The 24294-nt window shown below is 42.3% G+C and overlaps 1 protein-coding gene across 1 annotated transcript; it reads right to left on the reverse strand.

The window, feature by feature from the left end:
- Positions 1-3159: 3159 nt before the first annotated feature.
- LOC131971249 (CMRF35-like molecule 9) lies at positions 3160-7738 on the reverse strand. The gene is made up of 5 exons (XM_059332577.1): positions 7732-7738; positions 6833-7177; positions 5557-5745; positions 4499-4600; positions 3160-3489 (listed from the first exon to the last, which is right to left on the reverse strand). The coding sequence occupies exons 1-5, from the start codon at positions 7736-7738 to the stop codon at positions 3470-3472; spliced, it is 663 nt and encodes a 220-aa protein (XP_059188560.1). The 3' UTR covers positions 3160-3469.
- Positions 7739-24294: the final 16556 nt, after the last annotated feature.

A 24294-nucleotide genomic window follows, 5' to 3' on the forward strand; every position in this document is an offset into this window, starting at 1 on the left:
AGTGTGACTCAGCCTTCATGACTGGAATACAGAACACCAAGAAACTGCTGCACACACACACACACACACACAGACTTCATAAAGACAACCTGTCATCTGCATCATCTAAAGAGTGAGGATGGAGATGGAGAAAGAGAGAGGGGGGGGGGGTTAAAAAGGAGAGGAAGAAGAGAGAAATGAGAAGAAGGGTTAACACTTTTATTTAATTATGTATCAATAAATCCTGTAAGGCAATTAGACCCATTAGGTTTATGAATCCTGCGCCCGCTGCTGTCTTTATTCTCCTTGTAAAACACACACACACACACACACACACACACACACACACACACACAGCATATTAATTTCATAACGCTGAAGCCAAACCTGGACCCAGACTGACGACATCTCACTCAACCAGAAGCTGGATCCTAACAACAAACTACTTACCCCCTCAGTGTAATCTCAAGGTTAATCCTGATTCAAGAAGAAGAATTTAGAAGGAATTTGTGCTAACTTAAAGCCAAAACATTCAAATTTAGCCTCCATTATAAAAGATAAAAATACCTTACTTTATTTGTATTTATTTTATCTAATTCATTTCTAGCCTGCCTCCAGTGTTTACTCACTGCTCGACGTTAAGATGGCGCTTCCTCAGTTTGTGCTTTGTTTATAATGGGGTGGTTGGATGGAGAGTCAGGGGTGGAGGGTTTGCGATAGATGGAGGGTGTTTGCTTGTTTTTATGTTTTATTATTATCATTATTATTATTATTTTTATGTGAAGCACTTTGTGTTACATTCCCTTTGTATGAAAAGTGCTATACAAATAAAGTTTGATTGATTGATTGAATGTCCTGAGCTGTTTTGGTCCCATCTGTCGACCACAACCTCCTCACTGTGTCTCTCCATAACTACAACAACTGATACATAACATGTATGTAATAATACAAAGCCGCAGTACTTTAGTAGGATTCTGTTTTACTTATAAAAACCCCACTAAAATTTAGATTCCTGTAACTCCCTCATCTCTGGCATCTCCCAGAAATCCCTTTCTCGCCTCCAACTGGTTCAGAACGGATGACATCACATCACCCCGATTTTAGCTTCTTTACACTGGATTCCTGTTGGTTTTAGGGTTGATTTTAAGATTTTACTGATCCCTTTTAAAGCTCTTTTAGGTCTGGCTCCTAGCTATTTAACAGAATTATTAACTCCATACGAGCCGACCCGCGTCCTGAGATCCTCGAGTCCTTCTGACCGTTCCAGAGTCAAAGGTGAAAACCAAAGGTGACCCAGCTTTCTCCACCAGAGCGACCCGACTTTGGAAGTAGTAACTTCTTTTGAATCACTTCTTAAAACCCACTTTTATAGACTTGCATTTATGTAATGTTGTCTATCTCACCACTCCTTTTACTTCTTCACATTTTACTTCTTTTATACTCCTTTTACCTTTTATTTTCTGTGTATCTGAGAATGTCTTGTGATAGTTCCTGCTCTGTCTCTTATTGTTTTACTTTTAATGTAAGAATGTTTTTTAGCCTTATGGCATCATTCTCTGTGTAAATAACTGCTCTCTGTCGAAGCCCTTTGTAAATGGCTGTTCTTAAAAAGGTGCTATGTATATATAAAGTTATTATTATTATTATTATTATTATTATTATTATTAATAATAATAATAATAATAATAATAATAATAATAATAATAATAATAATATATATTTGGCTTTCCTGCTCCATCACTGCACGTGTCCCTGCATGTAAAAAACAGATGATTTTTGTGGTAAATCAATACAAACAGTAGCTTATCAATACTGGAGGAAAGATTTCCTCTTGACAGAGCCTGCCTCATGAGGCGCCGATGAAATATCACTACAGTCACTTTGAGGAATCACATTGAAGAATTTAAACTAACTCGGTCATTTTCATTCACTTTTTGACAGAAAGAGTCAAATAATTTATTGACGTGATTATTGGAGGAAATGGGCAAATACAGAACACACAAACAAAAATGAATTAACACACACACACACACACACACACACACTCTCTCTCTCTCTTTTACATTTGTCTACTATCTCTACTATCTACACTATCTCTGTGTGTTAATGTCTCCACCTAGAGGACGAGACAGGCCTCTGCATGCTGGAAAATCTGCTCTTCATGACAGCTGAATCTGAATCACATCCAGATGAGCCAATAATAAGACGTTAATGTAATAATATGTTTTATTAGATTTTTCCTTTTAACCCTCTAGACCCCAACAACTCTTTTTACACTCTCCTCTCTGTATTCTTGTATTTCACTGCAATATATAAAATCTATAAAAGTCCTGCAGCTCTATGGAATCAGCACAATCATGGCTAGAAGTGGGAACAACTCAAACATGTCTTTGTGCAGAATAACACAGTTAGAATGACAGAAATCTGAAAAAAAAAAAAAAACCGAAGTTGAATTTCTCTGATAAATTATTTTTTGGAATTGGAATTAAATGGAATGCATAAACACTTCTCCAAGTGCTCACAAGTGTTGAATATTGGAAAAAAGAAATTGTGTCTCCACATATTGAAGTATTGTCATGTTTCCAGCCTCTTCTGTCCTCTCCTCTCTGCTCTGTGTAAACAGCCTCTCCTGTCCTCTCCTCTCTGCTCTGTGTAAACAGATTTTCAGTGAATATTTGTCACGTGATCGTTGGTCTCAGCAGAATCAATCATGTCTTCACAGTGTCGCACATGTAGCCTGTTTAATGACAGTTAGATTAACTTTTCTAAAGACTCTGATGCGTTTCAGTCTCACGGTAAACGCTGCCATCTACCGGGAACATTAACATTTCAGAGGGAATCTTCATTGAACACAAAGCCAGTAATGCCATTTTAACGCTGCAGTCACCAGTGTGTGATGTTTTACTGAAGCACGTTTTTGAGTTTGAACTTTACGATGGTCCTTGAACGGGTCATTGGTTAAAGATTCTGTTAGAAAAAGTGACTAAAACGAAGCTTAAAATTGAGATATTCCTGGCAAAAACATTTTATTCTACATGTGTCATTTAAAACGTCACCATTTACACCAAGTAACTTCTGTTAACCCCTCCTTTTGTGTTTTTGATTTGTATATGTATTTGTATGTGGTGTGTTTAGTTTTGAATCTTAACATTGTTTTAAGATGATCTAATTTTACTCTATCTTAATGGCCTTTTTTGATTATTATTCTGATCTCTGCCTATGTAAAGCACTCAAATTCACCTCTGTGTTTGAAATATAAATGATCTTCTCCCCTATTCACCTGTAAGCCACAAGAGACAAACTGTGGCCACAGCAGTGCTGAGGTCACCACAGAGAAAGAGTAACAGTCAAATAGAGAGGGGGTTAGGTGTCTTCAGAGCTCGCCTTCATCCGGGTCACGGAGTAGATGACATCATCGGTGTTATCACAGGGCGCGCTGTTGACTGAGGAGGCGGGACTGCGAGGCAAACCCACCTCAGAGTAATGGAGCTCACTCCAGTCGTCTGCAGCCTGGAAGAAGAAAAAAAAGTTTATAACTCGTATACTTGTTAGTCTCCTGCAAATGTGATTTTTTTATCTTCTTTTTTTTCTTTATACACATAATCTACAGAGCCTGGAAGACTTATATATATCTTTCTCCCAAACTCCTACATCATTTCTTTCGATTTGGTGTTTTTTCAAATGTGTGTGTATGTAATTCAAAAGGTCAAACTAAGATCTCAGTTTTCTAAGGACAGAGAGCAAGTAATCACTCTTCTGGTATTTTTTAAAACCCTTGATTAAATATAGAACTTGATGATATACCTTCTTACACAATAAATGTTAAATCTACGTGTGATATGTTTTTTCCAACAACAGCTGCATTAACGCTTCAAACATCATAAAATTGGAGTTAATCTGTGAAGATTATCCTGCTGAACAAAAGCAGAAACGTGTGTTGCAACAAAGTTTATTTTCTGCAATGATCCAGAATTCTCAACAGACCCCATGGAGAGGCTACTTCCGGGTTGGCTGACAAAAATACATAATTTTGTTTGCTCTCTATAGACAAACTGACATAAACTTCAAGATAGTGGATCTGTATAATCCCTTCTTTAATAATGAACTCCTGTAAACATAGCTGTTTTGCCATGTTCAGTGTTTCAGTTGTTTACTCTTTGTTAGTTTTCTGTCCAATAAAGTGGTTAGAAAAGAATACAAGTTAATATGCATTATACCAACAAATCAACAAACATCAAAGTTTCCCAAATAATTGGATTTGTGTATAAGAAAATGTGTCAATAAAAAACTAATGAATCAAATCGAACTGTGAACACTGTGACGTATATAAAAGAGACGTGCGACTGGCAGCTAAAGCAGCTGTGCCAGATGTCATAATTAACTCTGAAATGACGGCGCCTAAATAAAAACATCTAATTTTAATAAATGCCTCCTCTCTCTTCTTCACTACCTCAGCTCAAACATCAGGTTGGAGGGACTAAGAAAGGAATCAAAGAAATTGAGTTTCCTGTTGTCTTACCTTCTGATTCCCCGCCCCTCCTCCTGCAGCAGAAGAACAGCACAGTCAGGAATATCAAGAGCATCTTGACGGACAGAATGAGGCCCACAGACAGCAGCTTCCCTGTGGATGGTTGATCAATGAGAAAGACATCAGCTGATCATAACTGATACTGCAGCATCTGTTACAGTTACAGCAAAACAGAACAACTCGCCAGAACATAAGGCGTGTTTCCATTGAGTACTTTTTGGAAAGTTGAGTGTTTTGGCTCCGCCCACTAGTTAGTTCCTCTCGGCCTCTGTTTCCATGCAGGTACTTTTGTAGCGGCTAAACAAAGGAGTTCGAATGTGACAACAGACCGACTCGGTGAGCAGTCTTTCCAACTAATCGACTTTGTCGATATATTAAGCCACTATTCAGACCCTCTAGAGACTCTTTGTCTCTATTTAGACTACTCAGATCCCTCTAGTGACTTTTTTTTTTTTTTAAAAGGACTAGCGACAAATCTAGCGACTTTTTCTGGTGTTATTGGAGATTTTTGGAGACTCATTTAGTTGTACCAGGCATTAAAATGAACAAGAAATTGAAGAAAACAAGGGTGGTCTAATACATTTCTCCATGACTGTATGTTAGATTTGGGACCATGATTTGAAAGTTTAAAAAAATCAGATTTCATGTTCTTTTGGGATGTTAATTGGGTTCAAAATGTTGATCCAGTAAGTCAAAGTGAAGAAAATTATGATCAGGTCAAAAAGGTGAGATTTTGCTGAAAAAAATAATACCAACATGGCATTGTAAACACTTTTTAAGTTTATTTTCAGGCAGAATAAAAGGAGTCAAAAACTCCAAAGGGTTGAAAACAAACCACAGCTCCAATAAGGCTTTAACATCCTGTATGTCATCGCAGATGTCGTTTCACTGTCTTTACATGTGCAACCAGAAAAATTATCTTGTGATAATGTTGATGGTTTTCTGTCCAATTATCTGCTCTTGATATTTTATTTTCATCTCTCTTCAGTGTCTCACAGTGAAGGTTTGTATGTACTCTCAGTCACTAGGGGAACAAACTGTTACTGTACCTTGATGTGCAGCTGGTGTTGCTGTTCTCTCTGTCACACACTGGCTGGTGGTTTTTGGGGAAGCTGACGGAGATGTGAAACTTCCTGAACTGGAGCTTGAACTCTGAGCTGCTGGTGTTGGTGTGGAGGCTGATGGGGCTGGTGATGTAACAGGCCGCTCAGTCCAGCTTGGTTTCAATGTGGCTGGAGCTGTGAACGATGAAACACAATGAAATAATGACGGCATCCATCCTCCAGACTTCACACAGACTGACAGAAGTTTTAAATAAGTAAATTATCTGCAGTATTTAAAGTCTACTCATAACAAATAGGTAAAATATGTCTTCATCATCATATTCAAATAAAATGGAGTGTGTCTGCATCACAGCTTCAGTTTTACTCTCTGGCCTCCAACAAGCAGTTTCAGGGTGTGTGTGTTTTTTTTTTTGCTCTTTTTACATTTTACTCACTACTGTTACTGTCCTTTTATTTCACCTCAATATATATAATATATATATAGTCCTGCAGCTCTATGGAATCAGCACAATCATGGCTAGAAGTGGGAACAACTCAAACATGTCTTTGTGCAGAATAACACAGTTAGAATGACAGAAATCATTTCTCTGGTAAGTTCTCTTTTTAAAATTTCAATAAAACAGGATTTATATAAACAACACACAAGTGCCCACAAATGTCCCGAATATTGTAGAACAAATTAAGTCTCCAAATATCGAAGTATTGTCATGTTTCCAGCCTCTTCTGTCCTCTCCTCTCTGCTCTGTGTAAACAGCCTCTCCTGTCCTCTCCTCTCTGCTCTGTGTAAACAGCCTCTCCTGTCCTCTCCTCTCTGCTCTGTGTAAACAGCCTCTCCTGTCCTCTCCTCTCTGCTGTGTAAACAGATTTTCAGTGAATATTTGTCATGTGACCGTTGGTCTCAGCAGAATCAATTATGTCTTCACAGTGTCTCTGAGGAGCAGAATTTAACGTTTTTAACAGGATCTGGTTAGTGCAAACGCTTTATTTTAAATGACACATTTAGAATAAAGAGATTCTGACACAAATACCAACATTGTAAGCTTAGTTTTGGAAACGTTCGTTACCTAAGATCAGTTTAAGGACCATTGGAAAGTTGAAATTTTGACGATAATGCCCCGTTTTTACAGCTTCTTTCTCCTATAAATAGCATATCTTTGCTGCCAATGTTCTGAACCCTCTTTAAAATGTCGCCAGTCAGTCAAAAGTAAAAACTCAGCCTTCCAAATGAAGGTTTAGTTGACGTCTTTCAGTAAAAACTCACCATCTTTTACAATGATCTCAAACTCTTTGTGTGAATCTGGAAACAATCTTCTGTCCAGACCACACGAGTAGCGTCCTGAGTCAGACCGGGTCAGCTGTGTGATGCTCACATACAGAACTAGAGTGAGTATAGATTTCTTGCTATATTCAATGCTGTATCTGCCATTCACAGCTCCGTCACCGGCTGTTTGAACGAGAACACCTTCTTCACATTCTTGCTTGCAGAAGAACCTCCGGCCTCCAGAGAAAGTGAAGGTGCATTCGACTGTGATATTTCCTCCTTCAGTTCCTGTAAGCACGTCGTATCCTCCTGCATCAACACTTCCAGTGTTTCCACCCTGCAGCGCTGTGGAAAAAAATCTATCAAAATCAATAGTGATAATTGTTTTTTGGAGAAAGATGCTGGATGCTAGCAAGATTATTGTTAAAGTGGTGCCTCCTCATCAATTAAGTATTCTGGATATTTAATCTGATGATTTTGTGACCTGACACTATGAAAAGTCCCTGCTCAATGTTTGCTTTTTAGAGGACAGGCGTGGAAGAAACAATCTGTGGAATGTCCCTGCAGCTGAAAGGGAGGATCTCTCACTTTGTTCTCGAAAAAATAAACAATTTTTCTTTAAAAACAAGCTTGTGATTAATGTGAGATTAATGACATATGAATTATGGATGAATGATGTAACGATCTGACTGCTAATACGGCTGCTTTTCAAAAATTATTCTAAGGAATGTTATTTTATTTATGTATTATTTTTATTTCCCCCTAATTCTTACTTCCATGTGTTAATTACAATATTGCACTGCAGTATTTATATTTATGTTCCTTTTTGTAAAAGACAATAAAGAGTTGTTGCAAAAAAACAAAAAATCAATAGTTACTCTGCAACTCTAGTAAGCTACAGATCATTACGAATTCTGTCATATTTTAGTCACAATCTGGCATGATACAATCAGGAAACTTTAAAAGTGCGTAGTTGAGATAAAAAAGGTTGGTACAGTATGACTGACACGGGGGGGAAACCCAGGAATAGGACTCGGATGCAGAGTAGTTGAGAAAAACAAGGTCTTTATTTGTGTCCAAGAAATACGGAGCTACAGGTAACAAAAGGCGCCTCTAAAAACGAGGGAGAAACTAAGAAAAATACCAAAACTAAACTGAGGAGATCTCTAGGCAAAAAGGGGCAAAAGGCCAACAAAAAATCACTCTTTACGAGGGCTAAGGAAAAACAACAGTTTAACAAGACTATGACTGTGGTAATACTGTGGTTCAGAGCTAGTGGTGCGGACAAAAGACATGACACACTGGCACAGGACAAAGGGGAGACACAGACTATAAGCACATGAGGGTAATTGGGAACAGGTGGACACAATCAGGGAATCAGGGAAGACAATCAGACTGGAGACACATGAGGAAGGGCAAGTGACCTGAAACGAGAGGAGAGTTACTTTTCAAAATAAAACAGGAATTGACAAGACAGAGACAGGACAAAAACGCAACTTGACAAAACACTCACCGCGGTGTGACAGTACCCCCCCCTCTAGGGCCGACACCTGACGGCCCAGGCTGTTCAGGGTGTTCTTTATAAAAGTCTCGAATGAGGTCAGGGTCCATGATGAACCTGGCTGGGACCCACTGTCGTTCCTCTGGGCCATACCCCTCCCAGTCCACAAGGAACTGCCTGCCCCGACCTCGATTGCGCACTGCCAGCAGCTTCTTTACAGCATAAACAGGCCCCCCTTCGACCATTCGGGGAGACGGGGGTGGCTTGGTTGCCGGCACCATGACGCTCTCCTTGACAGGCTTAATCTTGCTGACATGGAAGGTGGGATGTACTCTGAGGGACCGGGGCAGACGGAGGCGCACGGCTGCTGGATTGATGATTTTAGAGATGGGGAATGGACCAACAAAGCGTGGAGCCAGTTTGCGGGACTCCACCTGCAACGGCAGCTCCTTGGCAGCGAGCCACACCCGCTGGCCAGGTTGATAGGCAGGAGCCGGTCTCCTCCTGCGGTCTGCTGCTCTCTTAACTCTGTCCCCTTGACGGATTAGTGTCTGGCGGGCTGCTGCCCAGATGCGGCGGCAGCGGCGGACTAGGGCATGGGCGGAGGGCACCGACACTTCAGGCTCAGACTCAGAAAAGACAGGGGGTTGGTAACCAAACACACAATTGAAGGGGGACATACCGGTGGCAGAGGTGGGAAGGGAATTGTGGGCGTACTCGACCCATGTCAGGTGTTGACTCCAAGACGCTGGATTCTGTGCCACCAGGCACCGGAGGCCGGTTTCCAGCTGCTGATTGAGGCGCTCCGTCTGGCCGTTAGCCTCTGGATGGTACCCCGAGGTGAGGCTAACAGTAGCTCCGATTAATTTGCAAAACTCTCTCCAGAACCGTGAGATAAATTGGGGCCCCCGATCTGACACAATGTCCTGAGGGAATCCGTGGATCCTAAACACATTGTTCATCATACACTCAGCTGTTTCTTTAGCAGACGGCAGTTTAGGCAAAGCTATGAAATGTGCCATCTTAGAGAATCTGTCCACTACGGTTAAGACCGTAGTGTTACCTCTGGAGATCGGGAGCCCCGTGACAAAATCCATGGAGATCTCCGCCCACGGCCGGGACGGGATGGGGAGAGGCTGCAGCAAGCCTGCGCGGGCTCTGGAGGAGTTCTTATTCCTGGCACAGACTGGACACGCCTCAACGTACTCCTGGACCTCCGGCTCCATGGACGGCCACCAGAACCGCTGTGCGATGGCGAACATGGTCCGACGTACACCCGGATGGCAGGTGAGCAGAGACGAGTGAGCCCAGTGAATCACCTGTGGGCGCAGATTAACAGGAACAAACAGACGATTTTCGGGGCACCCACTAGGTGGAGGGGTCTCACCATTCGCCTGCTTCACCTCGGCTTCTATGGGCCAGGTAACCGCTCCAACCACATGGTTAAGTGGAAGGATGGGGTCAGGTTCCGTGGCAACGGGCTCGGGGCTGAAAAGACGGGACAGGGCATCAGGCTTAGTGTTCTTTGACCCCGGTCTGTAAGATAGGGAAAATTGAAAACGGTTAAAGAACAATGACCAGCGGGCTTGTCGAGAATTCAACCGTTTGGCTTTTCTTATGTACTGCAGGTTTTTATGGTCTGTCCAAACCAGGAACGGGTGTTGTGCCCCCTCCAGCCAGTGCCGCCACTCCTCCAGCGCCACCTTCACTGCCAGCAGCTCCCGATTTCCCACGTCGTAATTTCGCTCCGCTGCCGTCAGGCGTCGTGACAGGAAGGCACAGGGGTGAAGCTTGTTGTCTGACTCGGCTCGTTGGGACAGAACACCCCCGATCCCCTCATTGGAAGCGTCAACTTCCACCACGAACTGGCGAGAGGGGTCGGGGAGCGTGAGGATGGGTGCTGTGGTGAACCGCCGCTTAAGCTCTCGGAAGGCTGCATCCGCGTCGGCGGACCAGCGGAACGGCACCTGTGGAGAAGTGAGAGCATGGAGAGGAGCCGCTGTCGCGCTGAAGCCTCTGATAAACCGCCTGTAAAAGTTGGCAAATCCTAAGAATTGCTGCACTTTCTTGCGGCTATCTGGTGTGGGCCACTCAGCCACAGCGCTAACTTTTGCCGGGTCCATCTGAACCCTTCCAGGAGCTATGATAAAGCCCAGGAAGGAGATGGTATCGGCGTGAAATTCGCTCTTTTCGGCCTTCACAAACAACTTATTCTCAAGGAGACGTTGCAGAACAAGTTTAATGTGTCTCTTGTGAGTCTCCAAGTCGGGAGAGTAAATCAGGATGTCATCTAAGTAGACATATACAAAGTGATCTAGAAAATCTCTCAACACATCATTTATCATAGACTGAAATACTGCTGGAGCGTTTGTGAGGCCGAACAGCATGACTAAATACTCATAGTGTCCTGAAGGTGTGTTGAAACCAGTCTTCCACTCATCCCCTTCCCGAATGCGAACGAGGTGATATGCATTACGCAGGTCTAATTTGGTGAAGATCTGCGCCTGTTGAAGTTGGTCGAATACTGAAGTCATGAGGGGAAGGGGATATCTATTCTTTACTGTGATCTCGTTGAGGGGGCTATAGTCAATGCAGGGGCGGAGGGTCCCATCCTTTTTCTTTACAAAAAAGAAACCAGCCCCGGCTGGGGACGAGGATGGTCGAATCAGGCCTGCTTTCAATGAGGTTTCAATGTAGTCTTTCATGGCCTGCCTTTCAGGCCCAGAAACCGAATAAAGCCGGCCCTTGGGAATGGTGGAGCCCGGCAGGAGCTCGATGGGGCAGTCATAGGAGCGATGTGGTGGAAGAGCTGTGGCCTTACTTTTACAAAAAACCTCCGCGAGGTGGTGATAACAGCTTGGTACTGTGGTCAGGTCGATGGTCTCTGGGTCTATGGCAGAGTTAACAGAAACATTGTTCAGAGTGAGAATTTCATTCTGGGGCCGTGGGTCCCGGCAACAGATCTTACAACCCTCCCCCCACCCAATAATGTCCCCGGTCTGCCAATCAATGCGCGGGTTGTGGCGCACCAGCCACGGGAGCCCGAGGATGAGAGAGTGCTGAGGTGAGTTAATCAGGTATAGTCTAATGTGCTCCTCATGATCTGCGATGTAAATGTGTACTGGTTCAGAAATATGTGTAATGTCAAATAGTGCGCGCCCGTTGAGCGCGCTCGCCTTAATAGGCTTACTCAGCGGCTCTACCTGGAGCCCCAGTCTCTGAGCAAACCCCCAGTCAATCAAGCTCCCATCCGCCCCCGAGTCAATCAAAACACCCTGCTCAATGTCCTTGCCAAGGTGCGTAATCGTTACGGTTGTTAACTTTCGTGGGATGGGGGTGACGGCTGTGAAATGACTCACCACCAAGGTCGCTTTCACGGGGCAGGCGGCGATGAGGTGGCCCTGTGTGCCACAGTAAAAGCACCTGCCTTCCTGGGATCGCCGCTGCCGCTCCTCCCGAGAAAGCCGGGACCTTCCCAGCTGCATCGGTTCCTCCTCCAGCTCAGCAGAAGGGCGAGGAAGTGGCTCGGGAGGAGATCGACGTGGCGCCGTGCGCCAAGGAGCCGCGGAGGGACCTGGCATAGCGGCTGGCACCAACCTGGACCCGCGCTGCTGCTTCCTCTCCTGCAGCCGGTTATCCGTGCGGACGGCGAGAGCGATGAGGGAGTCGAGGTCCGGAGGGAGGTCCAGCGGAACCAGAAGATCCTGGATAGGATCTGCGAGCCCTTTCAAAAAAACGTCGTACAAGGCAGCGGCGTTCCACCCGCTCTCCGTAGCCAGGGTGCGGAAGCGGATGGCATAATCACAAACTGAATCAGCTCCCTGCTTCAGCCTGCAGAGTTCCCGAGCCCTCTCTCGATCTGTCGCCACCGGGTCAAAGACGAGTCTGAGAGCTTCGGTGAATCTCTTCTGTGACGTACACACCTCGGAGTCTCTGGCCCACTCCGCGGTGGCCCACGCCCGGGCCCTCCCCGTGAGGTGAGACATAATGAAGGCAACTCTGGATCTCTCCGTGGGAAAATCATGGGGTGAGTGTTCATAATGCATTTCGCATTCCGTGATGAAGGACCTACTTAGTCCGAGGTCCCCAGAGTATCGCTCCAGAGGAGCCAGCCTGGTGCATGCGCCAAAGCGCGTGGATGAGGGAGAGGGCTCCGGAGACGCTGCGGGCGGTTCAGGCGCTGCTGCCGGGTTCTTGGTGAGGATGAGGAGAAGCTGCTCCACCTGGGAGCCGAGGAGACCCACCTTGGACATCACGGTGGCCTTAAACTCCTCTTGGCTGAACGCGAGTCCTCTGAGTCCTTGGCCAAGGCTGGCCACCTGCTCCTCCTGCTGCGTGAGTTTGGACGCCTGGGAGCGCAACGCCGCGCTCAGCTGGTCCTGCTCTGCCGAGTCCATGCTGGCCAGTGTGTACTGACACGGGGGGGAAACCCAGGAATAGGACTCGGATGCAGAGTAGTTGAGAAAAACAAGGTCTTTATTTGTGTCCAAGAAATACGGAGCTACAGGTAACAAAAGGCGCCTCTAAAAACGAGGGAGAAACTAAGAAAAATACCAAAACTAAACTGAGGAGATCTCTAGGCAAAAAGGGGCAAAAGGCCAACAAAAAATCACTCTTTACGAGGGCTAAGGAAAAACAACAATTTAACAAGACTATGACTGTGGTAATACTGTGGTTCAGAGCTAGTGGTGCGGACAAAAGACATGACACACTGGCACAGGACAAAGGGGAGACACAGACTATAAGCACATGAGGGTAATTGGGAACAGGTGGACACAATCAGGGAATCAGGGAAGACAATCAGACTGGAGACACATGAGGAAGGGCAAGTGACCTGAAACGAGAGGAGAGTTACTTTTCAAAATAAAACAGGAATTGACAAGACAGAGACAGGACAAAAACGCAACTTGACAAAACACTCACCGCGGTGTGACAATGACCAAGGGTGGATGTTGGGGGTAGTAATTGTCCTGAACTGGCCTTGTAAGCTGGTGAGATCCCATTAAAAGATTTTTATTCTCCTTGGCGTTCAGTCCCAGCTAGGCAAGAATCCTTGGTTTTCTTTTTTTTTACTTTTTTACCCTTTTATTTGTCTTTTTTATCTTTAACTCTGTTTTGGATTGAGTTTTTATTACTATTTTATTCTACTTTATTTGATTGTTTTACTGTTTTTAGTATTTTATTCTTTTTATTGTTTTTATTTATACCCAGTTGTGTATGATTTATTCTATTTTAATAACTGTACAGCACTTTGGTCAACTGAGGTTGTTTTTAAATGTGCTCTATAAATAAACTTTGACTTGACTTGACTTGACTCTAATTTAATCTGTGTATATTGTAAAATGCACTGAACTGATTCCATAACAACTCAATGTTTTGCATATTTAGAAGAACAGTTAGCTGTCTACTGAAACATTCACGCTTAAAGCTTTTACAGGTGTTAAATGTGTAAACAGTAACTTGTATTTCTGTGAAAATAAAAAAAACTGCACTATAGTTGTTTTTTACTTCACTATTTGTATTTGTGAACCAAGATTAAGAGATGTGGTTTAGAGTTCCAGGAGTTTGTAAAGCATTTTAACCTGCATGTTACAGCTGCAGCGTCCATCTGCCTCTGGAGCTTTTTTAAAAATAAATGTTTTCTCTCTTCAGGTGTAAGGTCAACAGATCGATTTAGCAACCAGAACATTAAAAACACTCAAGTTGCATTCACTCTGTGTAGTTTCCTGTATTGTGCAGGAAGAACAGTCTCAGTTACAGTCAAGCTGAGCTAAATATACCCTTTACTGTTTGAATACCACAAAAAACTATTACAACAGAGGAAAACAAATCCAGGCAGACCACTGCCAATTGCAGAGGCAGGAGGAAAATGTTCGTTAGTTCTGTAATAATTATAATGAACCACAGGTGACTAATTCTCACATCTTATCACCATGTTTCAACAGAAACTCATTACTCAATACATGTAAAACAGAGACGGAAAGAAAAAAAATAGCTCTTTCTGGTGCCGTTTATCTCTGATCAAATGTAAATACATAAAAGAAAAGAAGGAAAGTGAAGCTAATGTACTCACAGAAGAAGAAGAAGAAAGTGTGACAGACTTTCATATTTGTGGCTCTGATAGTTTTATGCTGCTTTTCTTTTATCCACATTTACACACCAGGAACTTCTTACTTCTCTAAACGATGGAGTCCCTCCTCTAAACACACACACGCACACACACACACACACACACACACACACACACACACACACTCTCTAGTATTTCTATCTTTGTGAGGACCCTCATTGGAACAGTGGATTCCCTAGCAAGGTTATAATAGTTTTGGATTTTTCATTAGTTTTAATTTTGTTGTGAATTTTTGTTTTCAAATTCATTTAGTTTTAATGAGTTTTTAGAGTGAGTTTGCTAGTTTTAGTTTAGTATTTATTTTTTTGAAATGCTTTAGTTTTAGTTTAGTTTTTATTAGTTTTAGTGTTAGTTTTAGTTTTTTGTAATTGGGTATTTGTTGGGTGGGAGATTAAAAGAGGTCACAGTAAATTTTGCCTTTATTTCCTTTGCCTTATCCATCTTCATTATAAATAATAACTATTTATATAGCACCTTTCAAAAACAAGTTACAAGGTGCTGTACAACAGAAATAAAACATATCAAATACAATTTACTGACAACAACAAAATAAAACAACAAGGAGAAATTACATTGGACTTAAAAAATTGAAAATTGAAAATCACCAATCACAACAAGGTAATCTTACAACAATAATAAAAGGAAATTAAGAGAAGGTCAATCGATAAATGTGATTATGTATGAAAAAAGTTGACAAAGATGAAAACGAAAGACATTTTCACTATAATTTTAGTTAGTTTTATAACCACATAATACAGTTTCAGTTAATTATATATTTTTTGTAACCTGAACCCTAAAACAAAATCTTTAATTAAAAAAAAAGCCTTTAAAGAAGTGAGGACCGGCCGAAATGTCCTCACTTTGCAAAAAATTCCTCACTCTGTTGGTTAAAAACGTGTTCTGGTCCTCACAATGTAGAAAGTACAAGAACACACACACACACACACACACACGTATGCAGTGTCACATTAAAATGGTTTCCTTGCTCGTTTTTTCAAATCTTTCGTATAAAAACTCCAGCAACCCAAATATGACGTGAATCTTCAAAAATTTGATTTCCAAAATTTTACTCTTGAGATTAAAACTTTTATTCATCCAGAGTGAAATTGTTGTGCAGCAGTTGCAATACAAAGTAGGAAAGACTGTAAATATAAAACACACTATAAGAAAATAAAAACCGTACCAATAAAAGTGCCAAATACAAGACAACAGCAAAACAGGTTAACAGTACGGATCATACATTTTTATCTCACTGGAAGTCTCTTAAATCAAGCATAAAAACTCAGCTTTGAATAAAGCATAAGTGTAATAACACTGGAAATAATGTTTCATATCAATAAATAGTGAAACCTAACTTAAGTTATGCCAACATGAGTTGCACTATTGTGCAACAAGACCAAATTTGTGGTTGTTCTTAATCACACAGACAGATTTTTGTGTGAATGTTTCAGATTATTTACACTGATTAAAAACAGTTCTCTGTTGCTGACTGGGAGGGTAAATGTGGCAGTTACAGCTTATTAACAGTAGAGTACACAGGCAGATCTTCTTCAGCACGGCTGGCGTCAGGAGCCCGAGTAACAGCGTACACAACATGATTGTTGTCACCACGTATGTCTCTGTTGGTCGAGGCCCGGTTGGAAAAATCCACCTCAGAGTAGGTGAGTGGACTCGAGTCGTCCTCAACCTGGAAGAAGAAAACAAAGATGGGACAAAGTTTATAAGGCCTGGGGGGAGGTTAATCAGTATTTCTGAGCTACTCTCTCTAAAGCACAAGAAGTAAGTCTCAAATGTGTGAATTCATCAATTAGATGTCTGGAGCTACTCAACCGAAACAAATGGGAGGCGGATTTTGTGGAGCCACACAATGTGAGTGAATATTTTTGGACGAATAACACATATGAATATTGAATAAAATACACATGGTCCCCTTTTAACAAAAAAACTAGTGATGTAAAAACTAATTTTCCCCACTAAAATTGTTCCTCAGTTTCTAGACCATTGAAGTCACGTCAGAGTTGCACTAGCGTGACAAAATCTTTCAAACGGCAGGAGCATCTGTCTGTACACAGTTCTGTCTTGTCCACAAATTTAAAAACGTCACGCAAGCAACAAGCTGTTTCAGAGTGTTTTTTGTACATTTTTGTACATTTTCCTCTCTGTGTCCTTGTATTTCACTGCAATATATAAAATCTAAATCTATAATCCTGCAGCTCTATGGAATCAGCACAATCATGACTAAAGGTGGGAATGACTCAAACATGTCTTTGTGCAGAATAACAGTTAGAATGACAGAAAAAAAGAAAAAGATAATTTAAATTTCTCTGATGAGTTATTTTTAAAAAAAGTGAATAAAATGGAATTTACATCCACAAAACTTTTCTAGGTGTCAACAAGTGTCATAAATATTATACAAATTGAACAATTTGCATTTTTGTACAACCTCTACTTGCAACCTCTCTTCTCCTGTCCTCTCCTCTCTGCTCTGTGTAAACAGATTTTCAGTGAATATTTGTCACGTGGTCTCAGCGAATAAATGATGTCTTCACAGTGTCTCTGAGGAGCAAAATGTAATGTTTCATGCCTGTTTTTACAGTTTCTTTCTATGAAAAACTGTATTTTTTGGCAATTTCTTAAAGAAAACATACATTTGTGGGGGTGGTTTGGGTTCAGAGAGTTAAAATTCAAGTGAAATTCCAGTGTGAGCACATCTAAAACACTTCCTGTGGAGGAGTTCAGTCCGTGACTGAGACAACTTGTGAAAGAAGTCAGGTTATTTTTTAATAGTTTTCTGTTTTCTTAACCCAAAGCTGAAATACTCTTTTTCCTTACTGTATTTTGAATATTAGCTGCAGCTACCACGCTGTAGTCATCATTGGTTTCAACAACATTTTCTTTGGTATATGAGGCGTAAGTATGAAGAGGAGAGATTTTCACAGCAGGAGATGTGTTCCATCCGTCCTCTCTTAAGTTCTCGTAAACTCGATCTGTCTACAGGAGAAGACAGGTTCAGTTTGGATAAACATCAGCTCCTTTCACAAACACTAATATGAGATTCAGTGAAACTCACGTCTGTGACAGAAGCGTTCTGTGTTTCCTCAGGCGGTTCTGAAAAACAAAACGTGATGTTAAGAAAATGTCTCAACACTGATGAAACATATGGCTCAGTCAGATGGAGAAATGGAAACATTCTGGTAAATAGACTTTGAATTGAATGTCCATTTCAAAAGTTAATTTTACATGCAAAGAGAGAACAAACAAATGGGAAGTTTCATCGCTTCGGCTGCCAGCGTGTGTCTCGATGTTTCCTGTTTCCTCACCTTTGGCTTTAGCAATCCACTTCTTGCAGAAAACCAGCACAGACAGTGATATTATCACCATGACGACCAGAGACAGACCGACATACAGCAGCACATCTGGAGGAGTTTGAGGAGAAGAGCAACTTTGGATGTTGTACACATATTTATTATTTGTATACATGTGCATACACATCTATCTATCTATCTATAAAGCAAGAAGCGTCTGTGTGTGTGTGTGTGTGTGTCTAGGGCATATCTCGCTGACCATTAGTCAGACTGACCTAAGATTTGGTTTGTGGCTTGCGCATGGCACGAAGGTGTGCATCCTCGATTTTGAAGATTTTTGAATTCACTTTTCAAAATATCATTATTTACATAGGACGTGTTGCGGCATTGCACTGTTTAGGGGAGCTCCGCTATGGAAGAATTATCCTGTCTTTATTCAAGAGCGTAGATTTTCAGTTTGAGAGCATAATTTGTCTTTCTCATGCTCAGATTTGTTCTCCTCATGCTCACATTTTGCGCTCGCACTCAATCAAATCAAAATGTATGCATGCACTTAAAAATCACATGCTTGTGCTCACATTTCTTCTGCTTGGACACAAACATTTCGCTCGCACTCAAATATGTCCTGTGCTCGCTCAAATCTAAAGTCTACGCGCTCAGATCTCAACTCTGCGCTCTCAAAACTTTTGTGCTCGCACCCAGAACACGCATGTCCTCTCAGGTTGAGGTGTCTGCTCAGACTGAACGATGTCCCGCCCTGCGCTTAAACTAGTGTGTTTCACCAGCCAATAGGGAGACAGCTAGATTGTGACCCCGTCTTAGGTGCGCTGCCTCGCCTTTTTGAGCGCTCCGTCGGGGCGGGTATATGGTCTGTTTGTAAAACTGCTTCTCTCTTAAAATACACCAATTTACCATATTAGCCAGCTATTTGAATCGTCACCTATTTAAGACGCAGCATATTTATGTAGAATTAATCTTAAGTAGTCCTAAAAAGAGTTATCATAGTTTAGATTAGGGCCTATATATATTTTTTTTTATTATTATTGGTATATATATATTTATTGTTTTTTATTTTTCACCAGTTCAGTGGTGGCACGATAGTCCAGTGGTGAAGGACGCTACCATCTATTGCATTTTAAACCATGGGACGCCGGTTCGCATCCGGTCCGCTGCACTCTTGCTGCATGTCTTATGATTTACATTTTTAATTGATAAATTAATGTAACAGTAATACAATCCGTGTAACCAGCTGCTTCTCTTATTGAATCACCGTCCTATTTACGCGGTCAAAGCCAGGGAGTGCGTAATAAGGCTAATGTTGGTAATACTTTCACTTTCACAAGAAGAAGACTTTGAGCAGGATTCGGAGCGCGGCAGCGAATGAATGGGAGACGAGATGGATGGCCAAAGACCTCAAGTAAGTTCATTGCTAAATGTTGCTACAACTCAAAACACTCATACTTATCAACATATATAGCGGGCCTTTGTCGGCACTAGGGACAGCAACTCATTATGAATGAAGTGACGTCAGCGGGGATTCCCTTCAGCTCGCGCATCATTATGTGTGCCTACCTGCCTCTGGTACGATCATACGTTGCCAATTATTGTACTTTCGTTGTACATGTTACAATGAAGGCCCGCTATATATGTTGATAAGTACGAGTGCCAAAATGATTACTGTACTGTTATTGAAACTACTGTATATGATCGATGTGTTTTGAGTTGTAGCAACATTTAGCAATGAACTTTCTTGAGGTCTTTGGCCATCCATCTGTCTCCCATTCATTCGCTGCCGCGCTCCGAATCCTGCTCAAAGTCTTCTTCTTGTGAAAGTGAAAGCATTACCAACATTAGCCTAATTACGCGCTCCCTGGCTTTGACCGCGTAAATAGGACGGTGATACACTGCATTACACGCACAAATGTTATCCTCAAATCATTATCATCATCATAGTGTATTTTTCATTATACCTTTTTAATCACGTAGCCAAGTCTATTTACCCATCATCTCTTGTTAAACGTTTCAATAAGAGAAGCAGCTGGTTACACAGATTGTATTACTGTTACATTAATTTATCAATTAAAAATGTAAATCATAATAAGACATGCAGCAAGAGTGCAGCGGACCGGATGCGAACCGGCGTCCCATGGTTTAAAATGCAATTGATGGTAGCGTCCTTCACCACTGGATTATCGTGCCACCACTGAACAGGTGAAAAATAAAAAATAATAAATATATATATATAAATAATAATAAAAAAATATATATATATATATAGGCCCTAATCTAAACTACGATAACTCTTTTTAGGACTACTTAAGATTAATTCTACATAAATATGCTGCGTCTTAAATAGGTGACGATTCAAATAGCTGGCTAATATGGTAAATTGGTGTATTTTAAGAGAGAAGCAGTTTTACAAACAGACCATATACCCGCCCCGACGGAGCGCTCAAAAAGGCGAGGCAACGCACCTAAGACGGGGTCACAATCTAGCTGTTTCCTTATTGGCTGGTGAAACACACTAGTTTAAGCGCAGGGCGGGACATCGTTCAGTCTGAGCAGACACCTCAACCTGAGAGGACGTGCGTGTTCTGGGTGCGAGCACAAAAGTTTTGAGAGCGCAGAGTTGAGATCTGAGCGCGTAGACTTTAGATTTGAGCGAGCACAGGACATATTTGAGTGCGAGCGAAATGTTTGTGTCCAAGCAGAAGAAATGTGAGCACAAGCATGTGATTTTTAAGTGCACGCATACATTTTGAAAGAAAGCAGCAGAAATCTGAGTGCGAGCGCAAAATGTGAGCATGAGGAGAACAAATCTGAGCATGAGAAAGACAAATTATGCTCTCAAACTGAAAATCTACGCTCTTGAATAAAGACAGGATAATTCTTCCATACTCCGCCCCCTTCGCCATCTTGCGTCGCCATCTTGTTTTCGATACGCGGAGCAGACCATAATTGGACTGTGGCGGAGCGCGAGGGATCTGACGACACTGACTACAGCTTCTCTACACCGGCAACCCGACTGAGAGAAGCCGCTGCTAATTCATGTTAGCATTAATTGGAGCATTAACTGGGATGTTAGTTTTGGCTAGCAAAAAAACAAAAACAAAATGTATCTTTCTTACCTCAGAAAACTGAGCAGCGACTCCTTGGAGTGTCTGTTAGTCCAACCAAGCACTGAACAAGACATTTTACTGAACAAAACTGTCGTGTAATTTACTGGTCCAAGTTGTAGGTCAAATAGCTCATAAATTAGTTTTTAAAGGAGTCCAATTGGAAAAAATTACTTCTCTATCTTTAACAGTTATTCAAAAGCCCAGTTGGAAATCAGCTAAAAAAAAACTCTCTAACAGGTCTCAAAAATCTTCAAGCAGGAGTCCAAGATGTTGTGGCAACACTTTATTATCGATAAAAAGTGGAGAGAACAAATATAATACACACAAGGTGCAGTCCATAAGCTCTCTAACTCGAAATGAAATTTACATGAGGTTTTATAGAGAAATCACACACATCTGTCCATCCTATCATAAATATTCATTATGACCTTTCCTCCAATAAAATTTGTTGATTCTTTAGATTTCTCCTCCTAGGGGCTGCTCCAAATCCGCCCCCCTAGGTGCAGGTGGCATTACCTCATCTCCTGGCATTGAGACACCAATATGTTTAGGGGTTGAAAATACTCAACATAAGTGGCATTACCTTATCACTATGATTTTGAGTTATCCGTAGGTTCCCATAGGGCCTTTCTATGCTTTATTCACTATGATTTTGAGTTATCCGTAGGTTCCCACAGATCCTTTCTATGTTTTTATTCACTATGCTTTTGAGTCATTGGTAAGTTCCCACAGAGTCTTTCTATGTTCTTATCTCTCACTCATCTCTGTTTGTCATACACAGAGCCTTTTTTATTTTTCATTTCTCACTCAGAGTCTTTCTATGTTCTTATCTCTCACTCATCTCAGTTTGTCATACACAGAGCCTTTTTTATTTTTCATTTCTCACTCAGAGTATGCTACTGTATTTAGCCCTTGTTAATGCTGCTTCTTGCCCAGCTGGGTAATCCTTGCTCTTATCAGCTCTCCAGGACCAGCACTCTAATGAACATCTCTGGCGAAAGATCACAGGTGTTTTTTCTGGCACAAACTTAACATTCTTATCTAGGCCTTATTTTACTTCTCCTCTCTTCCAGTACTTCTCCACCTTTCAGTTAAATCTCTGCAGCATTTTGATTATACATATAACATCATATAGATCACTCAGGGTTACATTATTTAATCACAATTTGTCATACAAATAGCTACGTAGTCCCTCTAGAGACCCTCATAAAGAGATACTAGCTAACTCTCACCACATTATTTACTCTACATTATTCCCCCCTTTGTGACTTAATTAGTCACATCTCAGCAATGTCGCCGTCTAAAGATGGCCGTAGCCACCCTACTAGGTTCACTTTATCACTATTGACTAGGATCCATTTTTACGGCTTAAATGGGAGTTTTGCCAGCTCTCGCAAGGACTAGGTGCAAGCCTTAAACTCGTTTCCTAAGCGTTTTAGCGTTACAGTAGTATATGTACGAGGTCACACAGGATATATAATTCCAGCACACTGGTCCAGTATATATTTTCACACAAATCTTAGTGCGGTGATACAGTAGATAATGTAATGTGACAATTAAAACCTTTACCAGTGTTTGAGTAACTTCATCAAATGTAATGTGACAATTAAAACCTTTACCAGTGTTTGACTAACTTAATCACCTAAACTATGAAATCTCCAAAAGGGAGCTACAATACATCACACATTTTGAGTCATATAAAGTAAACATGATTATACCATGGTAAAAAGAAATGAAATCTGCTGAGATAAAGATCTTTTGCTCCATGTGCCAGACGCACAGTGGAGTGCCACCACCAGGGAGAGGTTACATGTGATGCCTGGTGATGGGGTTCTCAGCGTTCCTCAGGTCCAGGAAGGCCTCAGATGTAGAGGATAGGGACCCCGGGTCCCTCATCAGGGCTTGGTAAGCAGATAGGAGTGGTGGGTGAATATGAGGGTGATGGGCTGCGGTGAGTGGGCAGGTTGTATTCGTCGGTGATCATATCAGCCAATGCCTAAGTTAGTGCCACACGACATGGCGCATTAGGGGAGAGTTCCCGAGTGTGGCGTCTGTAGATTTCCAGCTCACGTAGGAGGCGCTTCACCAGGATTTGTTTGTCAACCCGGATCTCCATCTCGTACCTCCATCTGGCCAGCAATCTCTCCCGCTCGCTGGCCCACTCCTGTTTCATTGCCTCTCTTTCAACAGCCCATGCTCTCTCCAGCGTCTTCTGGTTGCTAGCCCACACTCTCTTCTGTGCTGCAGCCGCTTCGAGGCGGTCACGCTTTGCTGCCCAGTTGATCCGGGACTTGATTCTGGCCCTTTCCTAACGGAGGTTGGCGACCTCTTCAGGGGTACGGCCCTTCAGGTACCTGGAGAATGCCGCCATGGTCATTTTTGCCAATGCCTCTGCTCCCTCCCCTTGCTGCAGTAGGGCGTAGTTGGCCTCCTTCTCTTCCTCGTCCGATGAGGTGGATTCGTCAATATCCTCAGTCGCCGGCCTCCCTTCTCCAATCATCATTTGCTCCTCCCACTGGCGCTGTAGAGACTTCTGGGCCACTGGCAGCTGCATGTGCCGGGGAGTTTTGGCAGTAGACTTGGATGGTCTCACCTGCTGATTCCCTGGCCCTGGTTTTGGTTGTGCGGGTGGTTCCAACAGCCCTAGCAGTATGCTCGGTCCCTGCGCAGGAGACGGGTCGTGCATCTGAGACATCTGTTGCCCAGAAGGGTCACCTGGGAGCCACGCCTGCTGAGGGAAGTGGTGGGAACTGTGTGGCCTTAGCCTCTATCACAGTTTTGACCTGTTGGAAGATAGCCTTGTATATTTGCGTTAGATGTTTCAGATAATAGGTGAATTCATGTTGATATTGTTCAAGCGGAGGCCCCTCATAGGGTCCTCTGTAAAAGGGGACCGGCATCGGTCTCCCTGTTAGTGCTTCATGCGGTGTTAGGTGGGTTAGTCTGTTACACTGTGTTCTCATGCTCATCAAAGCAAGTGGCAACGCCTCCACCCAGCTTAGCTTATGGTCATTGTCATCCATAATTTTTGTGATTTTGTTCTTCAAAACTCCATTAGCTCGTTCTACTTGTCCCTGTGACTGAGGGTGATACACACAGCCATATTTCTGCTTAATTCCTAGCATTTTCATGGCAATTTTCATCACATTAGCTGTAAAATGCGGACCATTGTCAGAGCTCATTACATCTGGTATTCCAAACCGTGGAAAAACTTCTTTACACAGAAACTTAGCTGCTGACCGCGCATCTGGACCTTTTGTTGGAACTGCTTCCACCCACTTGGTAAACCTGTCCACAACCACAAGAATGTACCTGTAACCATTCTTTCTGTCTATCATATCTATGTAATCCATTTGTAGATGGTGAAATGGCCCTTCAGGCACCGGAACATGTGCTAACGGCGTCGT

This window comes from Centropristis striata, chromosome 5 (genome assembly GCF_030273125.1).
Source record: "Centropristis striata isolate RG_2023a ecotype Rhode Island chromosome 5, C.striata_1.0, whole genome shotgun sequence".
Taxonomy (NCBI): Eukaryota; Metazoa; Chordata; class Actinopteri; order Perciformes; family Serranidae; genus Centropristis; species Centropristis striata.